We start from the raw sequence: 15,978 nt of genomic DNA, 5'->3' as shown, positions 1-15,978 counted from the left end.
GCAGGATTGCCGGAGCCAGGTTTTTGCTACCCAGTCTGTTAGAGATTTTGAGCCTTACAGCAAGGACCAGTCACATAGAAGAGAGGCAGCAGGTGATCAGAATGGAACATTTGCACGAAATCAAGGAACGGCTTGACAACTGCAAACATTGCCATTGTATATACGTATCAAACCTTTCGCTGTGCCTAGAGACATGATTTAAAAACAACTTAACAGCTTTTCAATAAGACAAATTCTTTCTTAAAGTGAACCTATCTAGCGAGGGGCAAGGGGGCTGCCATCACCCACTTCTTTCTAAAGATGCTATCTGCTTGAGTATTAGGCTAACCCATTGGCTTCAATACTGAGTCACTAACCATGGCACAATGGTGCAGATTAGGAAACTCAGAGTAACATTGGAAGTCCTTTTCTTCTCTCCATATTTGTTCTAGTCTAGTAGCCTCCCTGCTTATCTAAGGAATGGTTTCCTTTAAGTAAATACAGGAAAATGGAAAAAAAGATACTCACTGGACTGTCTATATCTTCTGTAGATGATGAACACAACAATCCCAATAAGGAACAGGGCAACAGCAGCTCCTATTACGATTCCTGTCCACTGTAATGAAGAGAGAATAGAGATGAGTTTCTTGGTATCATAATCTGTCAAATTTTTTTTCTTCTCATCAGGGGGCTATTCTGTAAAACTGCTGCAGTGGCGGGGAAAAAAAAAAAAAAAAGGGATTTTTGACTTACCGTAAAATCAATTTCTCTGATGTTCATTGACGGACACAGATCCTGATCTTCATAACCATTGGGTTTTATTGCCCCCTACAGGAGTAGGACACAAGGCAGAAAAAGAATCTGGCCAAGCCTATAGGCAGTCCCAGGGGGTATACTCCCTCTCCCTGCTATAGGTATTCATTTTTGTTACAAGCAGTGTCAGAAAAATTACAACTCCGCAGAGGGGTGGGTGCTGTGTCAGTCAATGTACATCAGAAAAATTGATTTTACAGGAAGTCAAAAATCACATTTTTTCTTTCATTCATTGACGGGCACAGTTCTTGATCTTCATAACCAAGGTCCCAAAGCAGTGTTAAAACATAATGGGAGTTCATCGACGGACACAGCACTTCATAAATGATAACTACTGGATTATATATCCTCCTCCAGGATTAGGACTAGGCAGAACAAAAACACCTGGCTACGCCGATGGGCCATCCTCAGCTGGTATAAACAAACCCCCCCCCCCCCGCTCTAGGTAATCAATTTAATAGCAAGCAGTATTAGCAGTATCAAAAACGCCTTAGATGGGTGGGTGCTGTGTCCGTTGATGAACTCAGACACGGATTTTACAGTAAGTACAAAAAAATGGATTTTTGTCTTATCGTAAAATCTTTTTCTCTGATGCTCGTTGACGGACACAGCTCCATATCTTCTTTGACCCTTGGGTTATGCTGCTCTCCATAGGAGTAGGACTAGGCGGAAACGAAAATGCACTATGCCCCTAGGGCAGTCCTAGGGGGTATACCTCCCACTTCCTGCTATAGGACTTCAGTTTGTAAAAAGCAGTGTCAGAAGAATACATAACCCAACTCAAAACAGAGGGGTGGGTTCTGTGTCCATCAATGAACATCAGAGAAAAGGATTTTACGGTAAAACAAAAATCGAGTTTTCTCTTTCATTCATTGACGGACACAGCTCCATATCTTCTTTGAACCTTGGGACGTCCCAAAGCAGTGTCAACATGAGGGGTGGGAAAAACACAGCAATGCACATAATTCCCAAAAAGGGCTAAACATAGCCAACCAGGTAAACCAGGAGCTCAACCAGGAACTGGAGCTCACCAACCAGAAAGAATACACCCTCAAGAGGCACTAACCTCTGCAACAGCAGCCTGTAAAACTTTGCGGCCAAATGCAGCATCCACCTTGTAAAACTTGGTGAATGTATGCACAGACAATCATGTGGCCACCTTGCACACCTGAACCACTGAGGCCAGATGACAGGAGGCACTAAGCGCCAATGTAGAATGCGCCCTAACAAGGAAAGGAGGAGCCTGACACTTAATGGAATAGGCCTGCACCACCGTCTGCCTGATCCATCTGGAAATGGTCGCAGCAGACGTGGCCTGCCCCTTACAAGATCCATCCGTAAGGACAAACAAAGAATCACATTTTCAAAGCGTCTCAGTCGTCGCCAGGTACACCCCGATTACCCGAACCACATTCAGGGAATGCAAAGAAATTTCTTTAGAATGTGTCAGCTTAGAGCACAAGGTAGGCAATGTCAATGACAATGTCTTCATTTAAGTGGAAACCCGAGACAACCTTAGGAAGGAACGACTGACAAGTATGTAGCACCACTTTGTCCCTGTGAACCAAAAGGTAAGGTGACCGACAGGACAATGCAGCCAGTTAGGACACCCTGCATTAGGGCTGCACGATATTGGGAAAAAAAGTACATTGCGATATTTGGTTTTCAACTATATATATCGCGATATTTCTCTGGGTGGAATGCATAAGACACTGACAGTGTGGATTAGGCAGAGTCGGGACTCACAGTGGTGGTAGGAGGTAGAAGAACACAGCCCGACATGACATCTGTCCCACACGTTCAGTCTGCCGCCCTGGAGCTATTTCTCTTGACCGAGCGTTGAGCGCGGCACAGCGAACCAATCACGTGAGTAGCGGCACAGGGAACCAATCAGGTGTGCAGGCACGCGTGATTGGTTAGCTGTGCAGCTGCTCACGGCGCGCTGATCACCGCTGAAAGTGTGGGACGTTGTTGTGTCGATATCGGTTTCCCCTTGCTTTCGGCTGTGATCGGAACTCTGCCCCTCCAGCCCGATGCAATCCAGCCCTCCCAGCTCTGCCTCTAGTCTCCAGCTGACCATTACTCCGCCCTGCTCCGCCCATTGTCTCTCCATTGAATCTATTTACAAACATTACAGCCGGATCCCGCCCCCGTGCGCGCCCCCGATACAGCCAGGAGAGACAATGGGCGGAGCAGGGCGGAGTAATGGTCGGCTGGAAACTAGAGGCAGAGCTGGGAGGGCTGGATTGCATCGGACTGGCTGCCAGCACTGTGAGTCCCCCCCCGAGTCCCGACTTCTCCCTGCCTAATGCTAAATATCGTGTCTTCGGTGATATGACTATCGCCCACGCCCGCAGAACGATAGTCGATATCCCATCGACTATCGTTCAGCCCTACCCTGCATGCAGAAGTAATAGCCTCCAAAAAAGCTACCGTCTGTGACAGAGTAAGCAGAGGAAGTTCATGAATATTTTCAAAAGGCGGTCTTTGAAGAACCGACAGTCCCAAATTGAGGTTCCCATGGAGATACCAGAGACCTTACCGGAGGAGCCAAGTGGCAAACCCCCTGGACGAAAGTGTGAACCAAAGAATTTGCAGCCAATGACCATTGGAAAAAAAATTGCCAAGGCAGAAATCTGGTTCTTAATGGTGCCCAGAGCCAAACGTTTATCGACACTTGGTTGTAGAAACTCCAGCAGATAGGACACAGAAAAGGAACGGGGAGAAACCCCCCAAGACTCACACCAAGAAATGAATGCCCTCCAAACTCAATGATAAATCTTCCTAGAAATAGATTTTCTAGCTTTTAACCGTGTGGAATCACCAAATCGAGCCTTCATTATCTGGCTTTCAATAGCCAGGCTGTTAGAGAAGATCTTTTATCTCAAGGGCCGATTTTCCATTGTGCTTTACGGTCGCTGGCTTTGAGAGGGATTCTCCAAGGAACTTCGGCTACCAGCCTCACAAGGCCTGCGAACCAAGACTGGCGAGGCCAGTCTGGAGCCACCAGAATGACTGGAATCCCTTCTGCCTCAATTCTGCGCCTCAGCAGAAGCTGTAGTGGAGGAAAAGTGTAAAAAACTGACCCCAAGGGGCCACCAGAGCGTCAGCCAAGGGATCCTGAGATCTTGCCACAAACCTCTGAACCTTTCGGTTGAGACGACAGTCCAACAGGTCCACATCCGGAGTCCCCCACTGGAGACAGTTGTTGAAACACTTTCGAGTGAAGAGACCATTCGCCCAGACTCCGGGCCTGTGGACTGAGGTAGTCCACCTGCCAATTTTCCAACCCTGGAATGTGCACAGCAGAGAGGGTTGGAACATATCGTTCTGCCCACCTTAGAATCCCGGCTATTTCTCTGGCCGCTAGGACACATTTGGTGCCCCCTTGATGATTGATATATGCCACAGCCATGGCCTTGTCCGACTGAATTCTTACTGGACACCCCTGCAGACGATCCGTCCACAGAGACAGGCAAAGCCTGATCGCCTGAATCTCGAGGATATTGATCGGCAAACAGGACTCCTCCAAACCCCTTGAGCCGAAGCCATGCTCAAGACCTCTCCCCACCTGGACAGGCTGGCATCCATGGTAACCACTTTCCAGCACAGGGGGATGAAAGACTTCCCTTGTCGAAGCGCTGGGGAACGGAGCCACCAAAGCAAGGATCAGATTGTCCAGAGATTGAGGATTCTTGTCCCATTTGGCAAGAATTTCCTTTGCAGAGGCCTGGTATGGAACTGAGCAAACGGAACTGCCTCGAAGGTGGAGACCGGACGAAGCAACTCGTGGATCCATTTGCCTTGAATGAGAGAGGTCCACGGGTTTGGAAAGAAGCAAAGAGGCCTCTTGGACCCCCCCCCCCCCTTCGGCAAAGTGACGAGTGGACTTTTGTCCCTTGTTCTGGGAGCCCGCAGGACGAAAACGCCGTTTGTGAACAGAGAAGAAAGGACCAAGTTTACGACAAAGATCTTTGCTCTTGGCAACCTGTGGAAGCAGAGTACGCTTACCTCCCCTCCCGTAAGACCTTTAATGATTTCTTCCAAAGAAGCACCGAACAGACGGTCTCCTGCAAACGGTAGAACAGTCAGCACCTTTTTGGAAGCCTGGTCAGCCGACCAGTACTTCAACCAAATCATGCAGCGGTGGATCACCGCAGTCACAGACACTCTGCCAGCAAAAGGAGCCGCATCCAAAGATGCATCACAGATGTACTGTAGCCTCTGTATCAACTAATCCGCCAGCTAAGGAGGATGTTAAATATATAAAAACTCAGCGCCTATGGTTTATTTGAATAAAAGTAGATAAATAGATAAATAGATAAAATAATACAATTAGGCTGCAGCCTCCCTGAACTATAGCCAAAAGGCTATATAATGAATAGGGAAAAGTAGGGGAATGGCGCTGCCTAGTGGGGAAGGTGTGGTGGGATGCTACTAAGGTGCAGATGTGCTGAGGAAAATATGATGCACTATGGAAAAGGAAAGGGGAGTGTTGTTACCTAGTGGCAAACAAGCAGTATATGATGCAAAATAAATTTGATAGGCTATGGTTCAGTGTAGAAGAAACCACTGGGAAAAAGTGGTGTAGTATAGACAAAAATCAATGTGGCATGTAGTGTCCCAAAAATACAGTGTGCATAAATAGAGTAACATATACGCATATGCCCTAAAGCAGTGTGAGAAATACGTGGAGAAAATAAATAAATATATGTAGTAAAATAGATACCTATAGCTCAAAGGGTTAAATACATAAATGGCTTAAAACATGCTATACAAAACAAATACAATCACACGATATTTAAATAAAATTATAAATTAAGGCCATGTGAGGTATATATTAATATAAAGTGCTAAGTGTGTAAGGTGGTCTATTTCCAAGTGTTGGTGACAAATAGTGATAAAAAATGCCCAAAGTGAGACCAGTGACAATGTGGATATATAAATATCAATATAAATATGGGATATCAAAACAGTCCATTGTTAGCAGCAAGTGACAGTCTTCAAAACGTAAACGTGCGATGAGTGTCCCCGTGGTGGGCAGTGAGGTACTTGGTGACCCCTCTAGTGAATAATGCACTCACCAGAGATACCCACCCCACACAGGGGTATAGAGCGGGTATAAGTGGGAATCCAATATATAGCTCCTGATATCCTCTGCGGGTCCTGGGAATGCGCGTCTGTAGAGGAGGATTCCTAGGCGGGGAGTGCCTGGGGTCTGTTTGGGATCTCAGCCGTGGGCCGTAGATATGCCGGGGTCCACAGGGGTATCACTCGTATTAATGGGACCGAGATGTTAAAGCAATAGAAAAGCACATAGTGTGATTCCGTTTTACAGGGTTTTATTTAGTCAGCGTAGGTAAGAGAGGTACTCACATTTAGTAGAGGTAAAATACACACAAAGATAGTATGAATGGAGCGCGATGTAAAACGGAATCACACTATGTGCCTTTCTATTGCTTTAACATCTCGGTCCCATTAATACGAGTGATACCCCTGTGGAACCCGGCATATCTACGGCCCACGGCTGAGATCCCAAACAGACCCCAGGCACTCCCCACCTAGGAATCCTCCTCTACAGACGCCCATTCCCAGGACCCGCAGAGGATATCAGGAGCTTATGCGTATATGTTACTCTATTTATGCACACTGTATTTTGGGGACACTACATGCCACATTGATTTTTGTCTATACTACACCACTTTTTCCCAGTGGTTTCTTCTACACTGCACCATAGCCAATCACGTTTATTTTGCATCATATACTGCTTGTTTGCCACTAGGTAACAACACTCCCCTTTCCTTTTCCATAGTGCATCATATTTTCCTCAGCACATCTGCACCTTAGTAGCATCCCACCACACCTTTCCCACTTGGTCAGCGCCATTCCCCTACCTTTCCCTATTCAGGAGGATGTTGACCCCCTTTCAGATCCTGGCGTAAGAGTTTTGCCCATTCCGCTAAAGTCAGGGAGACCAAGGTGATAGCAAACACAGGCCTCAAAATTAAACCCGCCCTTGGTGAAAAGGTATCGGACCCAAGCCTCAGCTCTCTTGTCCACTGGGTCCATAGACGGGGAATCCTTCACTGGAAGAAGCGTGGTCTTATTTAATCTGAAAACCTGAGAGTTCACCGCCAGTGGAACCGCCAGCTTCTTCAAAAGAGACTTCTCAAAGGGATATCTCCTAGCGAAACGCTTAGGTATTCCAACCATGCGTTTTGGGTATCCCCACTGACTAACGACAATCTTGTCAAAATAAGCAGGAAAAGGGAACACCTTTTTTGAGGGGGGGGGACCAAGAGGGAAGGAAGGACACAGAACAGGCCTACCAACCCGAGGGAGGAGCCCATGTCCACCCCAATATTTCCCCAGAGGAGAGGGAGGACACTACTCACCACACATGGGAACCCGAGCGGGAACCACTCCTGGCAGTCCACTGCGCCATCTTGGAATGGGGGTGCTGCGGGGACCAGAGGTACGCAGCGAATCTGGCCGTGTCCAATGTCAGGACTAGGGCTAGGCGTTCTTACAAGGGGTTTCACTCGCTGGCTAGCCCCCCATACAGCGGAACTAACAGTTGGGTCGCGCTCGCTGGCCAGACCGTAAGGATCTAGGATATCCAGTTGGTCGCCAAGTCCGGCAGTTGACTGTTGTTCTCACAGAAACAGAAAATAAAAAACAAAGAAAACATTTCCTGTAAAAAGAAAAAAATGCTAGGACCAGAGATCCCAGCAGGGAACCAGGTTCTTACTCCTGACTAGGCAGAAAAAACTGAAGTCCTATAGCAAGAAGTGGGAAGTATACCCCCTAGGACTACTGGGGCATCCGAAGGCAGTGCCAAAGGGAAAATGAGGGTTAGGGAAATAACCCAAGGCTAAACAGAAGTGCCCTTAACCAGGTCACAGGAGCCCCATCTGAAATTAAAATGTAAAGAAAAAAACCCCCCTTAAGAGGGAACACCCCCTCTTAAACAGCAGACTGCAAAACTTTGCGGCCAAAAGAAGCATCCGCAGATGCCAAAGTATCTACTGTGAAGCATTTTGTGAACGTATTCCCCCGACGACCAAGTGGCCGCCTTGCAAACTTGAGAAACTGGCGCTTGAGGACAGAAGGCCCAAGAAGTACTCAGCGCCCGAGAAGAATGCGCCATGACTGGGAAAGGAGAAACCTGACCTTTAATAGAATAGGCCTGAGTCACCATCTGTCTGATCCATCTTAATATGGTAGACGAAGAAGCAACCAGCCCTTTCCTTGGTCTGTCTGTAACCACAAAAAGTGAGTCTGACCTCCGTAAGGACTTAGTTTCCAGATTAACCCAAAATCGCACAAACCACATCCAAGGTATGCAAAGCAAATTCCTTGGGATGAGCCGCTTGAGACAAAAGGAAGGCAACACATTGTCCTCATTCAAATGGAAATTAGAGACAACTTTGGGCAGGAATGATGCACAGGGACGAAGAACCACTTTAACCCTATTGACCACCAAATAGGGACTGCGGCAGGATAATGCTGCCAATTCCGATACCCTGCAGGCCGAGGTAATAGTCTCCAAGAATGCTACCTTCTGGGACAACATAGACAAGGGAATCTCCAAAATATCCTCAAATGAAGGATTCTGGAGAACCAAAAACACTAAATTTAAATCCCATGGCAGCAAAAGAGATCGTACAGCTGGAGCCACACGTCGAACCCCCTGAATGAAGGTACGAACTAAAGAGTGCGTGGCTAGGGGTCGCTGAAAGAATATTGCCAAGGCAGACACCTGGCCCTTGATGGTACTCAAGGCCAACTTCTGATCAACGCCCTGTTGAAGAAAGGTTAAGATCTGAGCCACAGAAAAGGACCAAGGATGAGCGCCAATTGACTCATACCAAGAAATGTACACTTTCCACGTACGATGATATATCTTGCTGGAAGATGACTTCCTCGCTTTCACCATATTAGGGATCACAGATCCAGACAAACCTCTATACATCAGTACCTGGCTTTAAATAGCTAAGCCATTAAAACCAGTGACTAAAGCAGGATGGTAGATCAGCCCTTGGGACAACTGTTCTTCTCTGAGAGGAAGCCCCCAAGAGACGTTTATGGCCACCAGAATGATTTCGAAGATCCTCACCCTTGATTCCTTGCAGGAACCGCGGAAGCTTGAGCCGAGGATGATGCTGGCCTTACTGTGGGCCTTAGACGCCTGCCAGAGGAACCTGTGACCTCACCATGAACTTCGGTATCCTCCTATGGAGCCGAACCTGGTGCATGCAGGTCTGTGTAAACAGAACGGTCTTAAAGGTGGATACCACCACACCTAGAACCTGTATGCAAATAAGGAGAGAGAACTGTCTGTGCGACCACAGCCGGTGAATCTCAGCCTGTGGTTCCTGAAGTTTGTCCAGAGGAAGAACCACCCTGGTCGGAATTAAAATCAGCCTAGGTAATTCTGGAAATGGATGGGGGGGGGGGGCCTTCGGTAGTTTGGACATGACCTGGACCTTTGCAGGAATTAAATAAGCACAAGGAGACTTAGGACCTAAGAATCCCGAAAAGGACAACTTTTTCTGGGTACCCCAAAGGAAACATTTCAGAGACTTCCTTGACAGTCAAAAAAGAAGTCCACGGGGCCATAAACCAGCGAAGATATCCCCCCACCCCAATAATGGGCAGACCTTCATGCTGAAGGGGTCTTGTCTGCGGGTCCAGAGAAGCTAGCTCTAGGCTCATGGCTACGACTAAGCTGAAGACTCCGTGAAACGCGTCAACCGCCGTGCTTTTTTCTCATGTCTCCGACTGTTGTGGTCACACTTTGGATGTTTTTAATCTTTGGATTTCAATAAATTTGGACTTTTATCATTTGCACTTTCAACCAGTTGTGCGGCTCTTTGTTCCTTCCCATTGTAGCTCTAGGCTTACCAGACTAAGGTTGCTTGGAACCTTCTGGGGAAGATTTGAAAGATCCGTTTCCCTTATTCTCAGTCCCAGAAGCACAAAATAATTTTCTATGGGCTGAGAAGGAGTGTCCCCATCGGCGACGAGGCTCCTTGCCTCTCCTGGATTGTGGCAGGAAGGTAATCCCAGACCAATTCTTAAGCCACATCACACGCCTAATCACCACTGCTGAAACAGAAAGTTTGGACAGCACAGGAGCTGTATCCAAACCTGCATCGCAAATAAACTGCAGCCCATGGATCAACTGGTCCGCTAAATCAACATAAGCAGCGGGAACCTGATCATTTCCCAGACCTTGGAGCAAAAGCTTGGTCCATTGAGTTAGGGTCAGAGACACCAGGGTGGAGGCAAAGACTGGCCGCATTGTCGAACCAGCCATAGTGAACATGCTGCATGCCACAGCATCCGTTTGCCACCAGCTGGGTCCTTAAAAGGATGGGAATTCCTCTACTGGGATCATGGTTGCTTAATTCAACCTAAAAGCTGGAGGGTCCACCACGAGTGGACTAGTCCACTTTTTTAAAAGGGATTCCTCAAAAGAGTAACGTACGCCAAAATGTTTGGAGACCAAAGGGAAACTTTGGTTGTTCCCATTCCCTATAGGAAAACCTGTCAAAATAAGGCACATAAGGAAACGACTTATGTGTACCAAATGACACAGCCACATCTGTGGCCACATCAGACACCATTTTTAAAGTCTCCTGCACTGCAGTAATATGTGCGTCTACCAGCGCTTTTTCATTCACTGTTGCAACCATGGATGAATTATCCCCGCTATCGGATGGATCTGAGGGTGTGATATTAGGTCCCCCGGGACGGGCAGTGTCCACAGTGGCATCAGGCTCAAAATCAGATGAGACAGACTGAGCAGGACCCATACAGAGGGGGGATGGCAGGGGAGATCACAGGGGTATCCGCTGCATCCTCTGCCCTGGGAACCCCACCAGACTCTAGGTCTGGACAGGAGGGAAAAAAGAGTGGGGAAGCCCAGCTCACTGAGGAACATAGGGATGGGAGGAGGGAACCTGCAGGCAGGTCCGACCTTTCCTGGAGGTTACCCGCGTCCACCCCAAAAAAACGCCAAAAAGGGGCGAGGGAGGACTGTACTTACCCTTCCATGGTGCGGGTAACGCTCCAGACAGAACTCCTCGCCACTGAAGTAAGGGTGCTGTTGGGCCAAGGGACCGCTGCGACTCAGACCCACGCTCGGTCGTATGCAACCCTGCAAGACATTTAACTGCCATGGATTTTTTTTCCATTATATCTCAGGGCTGTTGATCTCCAAAAGCTTCTATCAGCCACTCCCCATCTACATGTCCTCTCCCCTGCATTGGCTACATATTATGGCTCTGGACTTGCTCCCCAATGGTGGCCCATGCATGTTCCATGTCTGTTGCCATGGCTGCTTGTAGGCTGTTCCAAGTGACAGAACAACAAATGAGCACAACTGGTGTTGTCACTCCATAACAGTAACAGCAAGTGCCTGGACAAGAACCTACATGGCAGAATCACCAGAGATTCATCCTCTAAAACCAGCAGATTTCAAGACAATTAAAGCAAGTTCGACATGGCAAAGCTTATACAATATTTAAGTTACCGGGTTTAAGGCCCTGACACACCTGAGCGATTTTCTTTTTGAAGCTTGTAGCTCTAAAACGCTCACCAAGCCTATTCCCATTCATTATAATGGTCCCTATTCACATCTGAACTTTCTGTCACCTTAAGCAAAACACCTGTTGCTCAAAAAAGTACATGAGCTTCTTTTTGGCAGGCTGGGCCCCGTAGACTTCAATGGGGACAGGTGAAAGTTTTGTGCGACATGAGCATTTTACGAGCGTTTTGTCACGCGTTTTCTGCTCAAACAGCAGCTCTCCTCCACCTCTCCTCCCCCTAGTGCTTTCTATTGGCTAAATAAAAACACCTCAAGCTGTAAAACGCTTGTAATACACTTCTAAAAACTCTCAAAAAAAAAAATCCACCTGAAAGTCACTCTGCTCAGGTGCGCTGCCGAAAACTACTTTAAGACTCGGCAACCCTTGCACCCCCAATGTTGTGATTTTCTGCAGAAGCACCTTCAGTTTAAACTTTTCTATATTATATAGCAGAAAAAGAGGTGGGAACCCTAAGTCTGGGAACAGGAAATGACAGCTGCAAGGATGCCAAAGGTTGGCATTTTTGGGGAAGGGAGTGTATGGCTTAGTTTGACATCAAAGTAAAGCCCCATACACACAGGCCAAATGTTGGGAGACATCGGCCAGTTCAATAAAAAACTGTCCGACATTCGGCCCCTGTGTATGTCAGTTGGTCAGACAGAAGCCTGACATTTGGCTGACTTCTGTCAGACGAGAATGCTGAAAAAACCAGCAGCCAACAAGCAACGATCAGCGCTCTTAACCAATGGCTGAGAGTGTCGACCGGAATGTTCTGGCGTCCCCCATCAAAAAATAACAGCTCAGCCTCTAAGGTAGTATCAGTATCAACAAGGGCCTTACCATGGTGGTTTGCATTCTTTCTTCTACAAACTGTAGCACTCTGGCGGGAATTTCTATTTTACTAAGAAGTGAAGGCTGTAAAGACAAAGCTCACAGGTTACAAAACATACACATAGACAGAATGCACATGTAAGAATTAAAGGCATGCATTAATTAACCTCTGATATAGGCGAATTTATGTCCATATTCTCTTCTGTAAACAGATTGGGGAGCCGGGAAGACTTGCTCCAGCAAGGAAATCTGTCTCGTGGTTTAGAACCACGTCCCCCATATGTGCAAAAAGTCCCAATAACTTCCTTCACCTTTACCAACGTTAGCAATTAATTATAATGGCCGTACAAGAGAAGGATTCTACTCTGCAGCAGAGCTGCCCTGTTTCTGCCCACCATTCTGGCAGACTGACTGGTATTTCTGGTAAAGAGTCTGATATCAAACAGCCAACAGCTGCTGGAAGCAGCTGTTATTTGAGTGGGAGGTCACAAGATTAGGATGAGAGGGAGAGGACATCACTATAACTGCTGAAGCCTGAGAGTTACACTGTTCTATATGACATTTCCCCAGAGGCCGAAAAGCTGATGCCTAAATGTAAAAATCGGGATTAAACTGATCACAATTCTGTGACTTCTCAAAGCACTGCAGCGCCAAAGACAATCTTCTTCTTTTCTAATTAGGGGATTCTATGCACATTAATTTACTGTATGAGCATCATATTTGAGTGCCTTACCTCCAGGCAGCTGCTGCTGTTGTCATCACCCATATCTGTGAAGAACAAAAGACAATAGAGATAATACAAATAATTTTATCATTTGCATTAAAGGTTGATTGCTCTAAAAGTACAAAGACTCTTTTATAAAGAGAGACAGTGGAACATATTTTAAGAGTTACTGAAGTATAGTATACAAGTTTTGGCTGATTTTGAAATCTCATATTTTTCTGGGAGCTGGGGGGACAGTAAAATGATTACTGGTTTAAAAATCTGCTTTCTGCATTCCATAAAAAAGATTTCCATAGTTAGCAAGATTGCCTTTCACCTAAAAGTCCAGACAAATTGGCAGCGAAGCAGACTTGCATATGTACACAGGTCCCTCTCAAAAAATTAGCATATTGTGATAAAGTTCATTATTTTCTGTAATGTACTGATAAACATTAGACTTTCATATATTTTAGATTCATTACACACAACTGAAGTAGTGCAAGCCTCTTATTGTTTTAATATTTGATGATTTTGGCATACAACTCATAAAAACCCAAAATTCCTATCTCAAAAAATTAGCATATTTCATCCGACCAATAAAAGAAAAGTGTTTTTAATACAAAAAAAGGCAACCTTCAAATAATTATGTTCAGTTATGCACTCAATACTTGGTCGGGAATCCTTTTGTAGAAATGACTGCTTCAATGCGGCGTGGCATGGATGCAATCAGCCTGTGGAACTGCTGAGGTGTTATGGAGGCCAGGATGCTTCGATAGCGGCCTTGAGCTCATCCAGAGTGTTGGGTCTTGCGTCTCTCAACTTTCTCTTCACAACATCCCACAGATTCTCTATGGGGTTCAGGTCAGGAGAGTTGGTAGGCCAATTGAGCACAGTAATACCATGGTCAGTAAAATATTTACCAGTGGTTTTGGCACTGTGAGCAGGTGCCAGGTTGTGCTGAAAAATGAAATCTTCATCTCCATAAAGCTTTTCAGCAGATGGAAGCATGAAGTGCTCCAAAATCTCCTGATAGCTAGCTGCATTGACCCTGCCCTTGATAAAACACAGTGGACCAACACCAGCAGCTGACATGGCACCCCAGACCATCACTGACTGTGGGTACTTGACACTGGACTTAAGGCATTTTGTCATTTCCCTCTCCCCAGTCTTCCTCCAGACTCAGTCCACTGCTTCCGCAGGTCCCCCAAGGTCTGGAGTCGGTCCTTCTCCACAATCTTCCTCAGGGTCCGGTCACCTCTTCTTGTTGTGCAGCGTTTTCTGCCACACTTTTTCCTTCCCACAGACTTCCCACTGAGGTGCCTTGATACAGCACTCTGGGAACAGCCTATTCGTTCAGAAATTTCTTTCTGTGTCTTACCCTCTTGCTTGAGGGTGTCAATGATGGCCTGCTGGACAGCAGTCAAGTCGGCAGTCTTACCCATGATTGCGGTTTTGAGTAATGAACCAGGCTGGGAGTTTTTAAAAGCCTCGGGAATCTTTTGCAGGTGTTTAGAGTTAAATTAGTTGATTCAGATGATTAGGTTAATAGCTCGTTTAGAGAACCTTTTCATGATATGCTAATTTTTTGAGATAGGAATTTTGGGTTTTCATGAGCTGTATGCCAAAATCATCAATATTAAAACAATAAAAGGCTTGCACTACTTCAGTTGTGTGTAATGAATCTAAAATATATGAAAGTCTAATGTTTATCAGTACATTACAGAAAATAATGACCTTTATCACAATATGCTAATTTTTTGAGAGGGACCTGTACTTTCTTTCTGCTAAGCATTTGCTTCTGTGCAAAAATGTCAAATTCTAACAGAGAGCTTGGAAGGCGTGGCCAACACTGGGCAAAATGTACTATATTTGGTAAAACACTGACCAGTAACATATATGCCATGGTACACAACGTAGTAGGGAAGGGTTTTTATAACTTGCCCCTACCCCATTGGTAAGAATCCCTCCATTCCTGCTGTGTCACCAGGACAGGAAGCAGTAACGTCTTCTTAAAGTGGAGCTCCACCCAAAAGAAGTTTTGCTTAAGCACTCCTCCTCCTCTCCCCCCATTTGGCATGTCATTTTTTGTGGGGGGGGGGGGGGAATGGGTACTTGGTTTTGAAGTCCCCCCCCCCCCGGCTGGGAGTGTGAGAGAATGACGGTTCGGGTGACCACGTCGCTGGATCCTGGGACAGGTGAGTGTGTGTTTATTAAAAGTCAGCAGCTACACTTTTTGTAGCTGCTGACTTTTAACCACTTGACGTCCAGAATTTTTACCCCCCTTCATGACCGGGCCATTTTTTTGCGATACAGCACTGTGTTACTTTAACTGACAATTATGTGTTTATGCCACACTGTACCAAAACAAAATGTATGTCCTTTTTTCCCCACAAATAGAGCTTTCTTTTGGCGAGACTACTGCGGTTTTTCTATATTTTTTGCGCTATAAACAAAAAAAAAAGACTGACAATTTTGAAAAAAAAAATTTTTTTTTTTTTACTTTCTGCCATAAAACCTATGCAATAAAAAAAATGTAAAGAAAAAAAAAAAAAAATCAAAAAACGTCTTCATAAAATTTAGGCCAATATGTATTCTGCTACATGTTTTTGGTAAAAAAAGAAATCCCGCTAAGCATATATTGATTGGTTTATGCAAAAGTTATAGTGTCTACAAATATGGGATATATACTAGAGCTGCACGATTAATCGTATGAAAATCGCGATCTCGATTCACCCCCCCTGACGATCTAAACCTGACATATTCTCGATTCTTTGCATAGCTGAGGGAGCAGAGAAAACAGCTGTGGAAAACTCCCAGTAACTATAAACAAAATGATTACATTGTATCTTTCCTCCCACAAACGCCTATCAGCATTAAGTCTCCCAGTAACTATAAACAAAAATTATTACATTGTATCTTTTCCTTCCCTCTGCCAGGGAGAAAGGAAGTTTAACCTCTTAAAGACTAGACCTTTTTATGACACTTGTTGCTTGCAAGTTTAAAATCATTTTTTTTTTGCTAGAAAAGTACTTAGAACCCCCAAACATTTTATATATT

At 45.7% G+C, this 15,978-nt stretch overlaps 1 protein-coding gene across 1 annotated transcript in view; it reads right to left on the bottom strand.

The window, feature by feature from the left end:
- The window catches only part of PNPLA7 (patatin like domain 7, lysophospholipase), a 733,226-nt gene that overhangs the window by 635,563 nt on the left and 81,685 nt on the right, over window positions 1–15,978 (bottom strand). The window contains exons 2-4 of the mRNA XM_082263919.1: window positions 12,952–12,986; window positions 12,228–12,302; window positions 508–595 (exon numbers count right to left, since the gene is read on the bottom strand). Coding sequence (XP_082120045.1) covers window positions 508–595; window positions 12,228–12,302; window positions 12,952–12,986 — 198 coding nt within the window. The remainder of the gene's footprint in view (window positions 1–507; window positions 596–12,227; window positions 12,303–12,951; window positions 12,987–15,978) is intronic.

The sequence above is a fragment of the Pelophylax lessonae genome (assembly GCF_965119305.1).
Source record: "Pelophylax lessonae genome assembly, chromosome: 7".
Lineage (NCBI taxonomy): Eukaryota > Metazoa > Chordata > Amphibia > Anura > Ranidae > Pelophylax > Pelophylax lessonae.
Note: the sequence above shows the minus strand (reverse complement) of the source record. Positions and strands in the feature narration are given on the sequence as shown.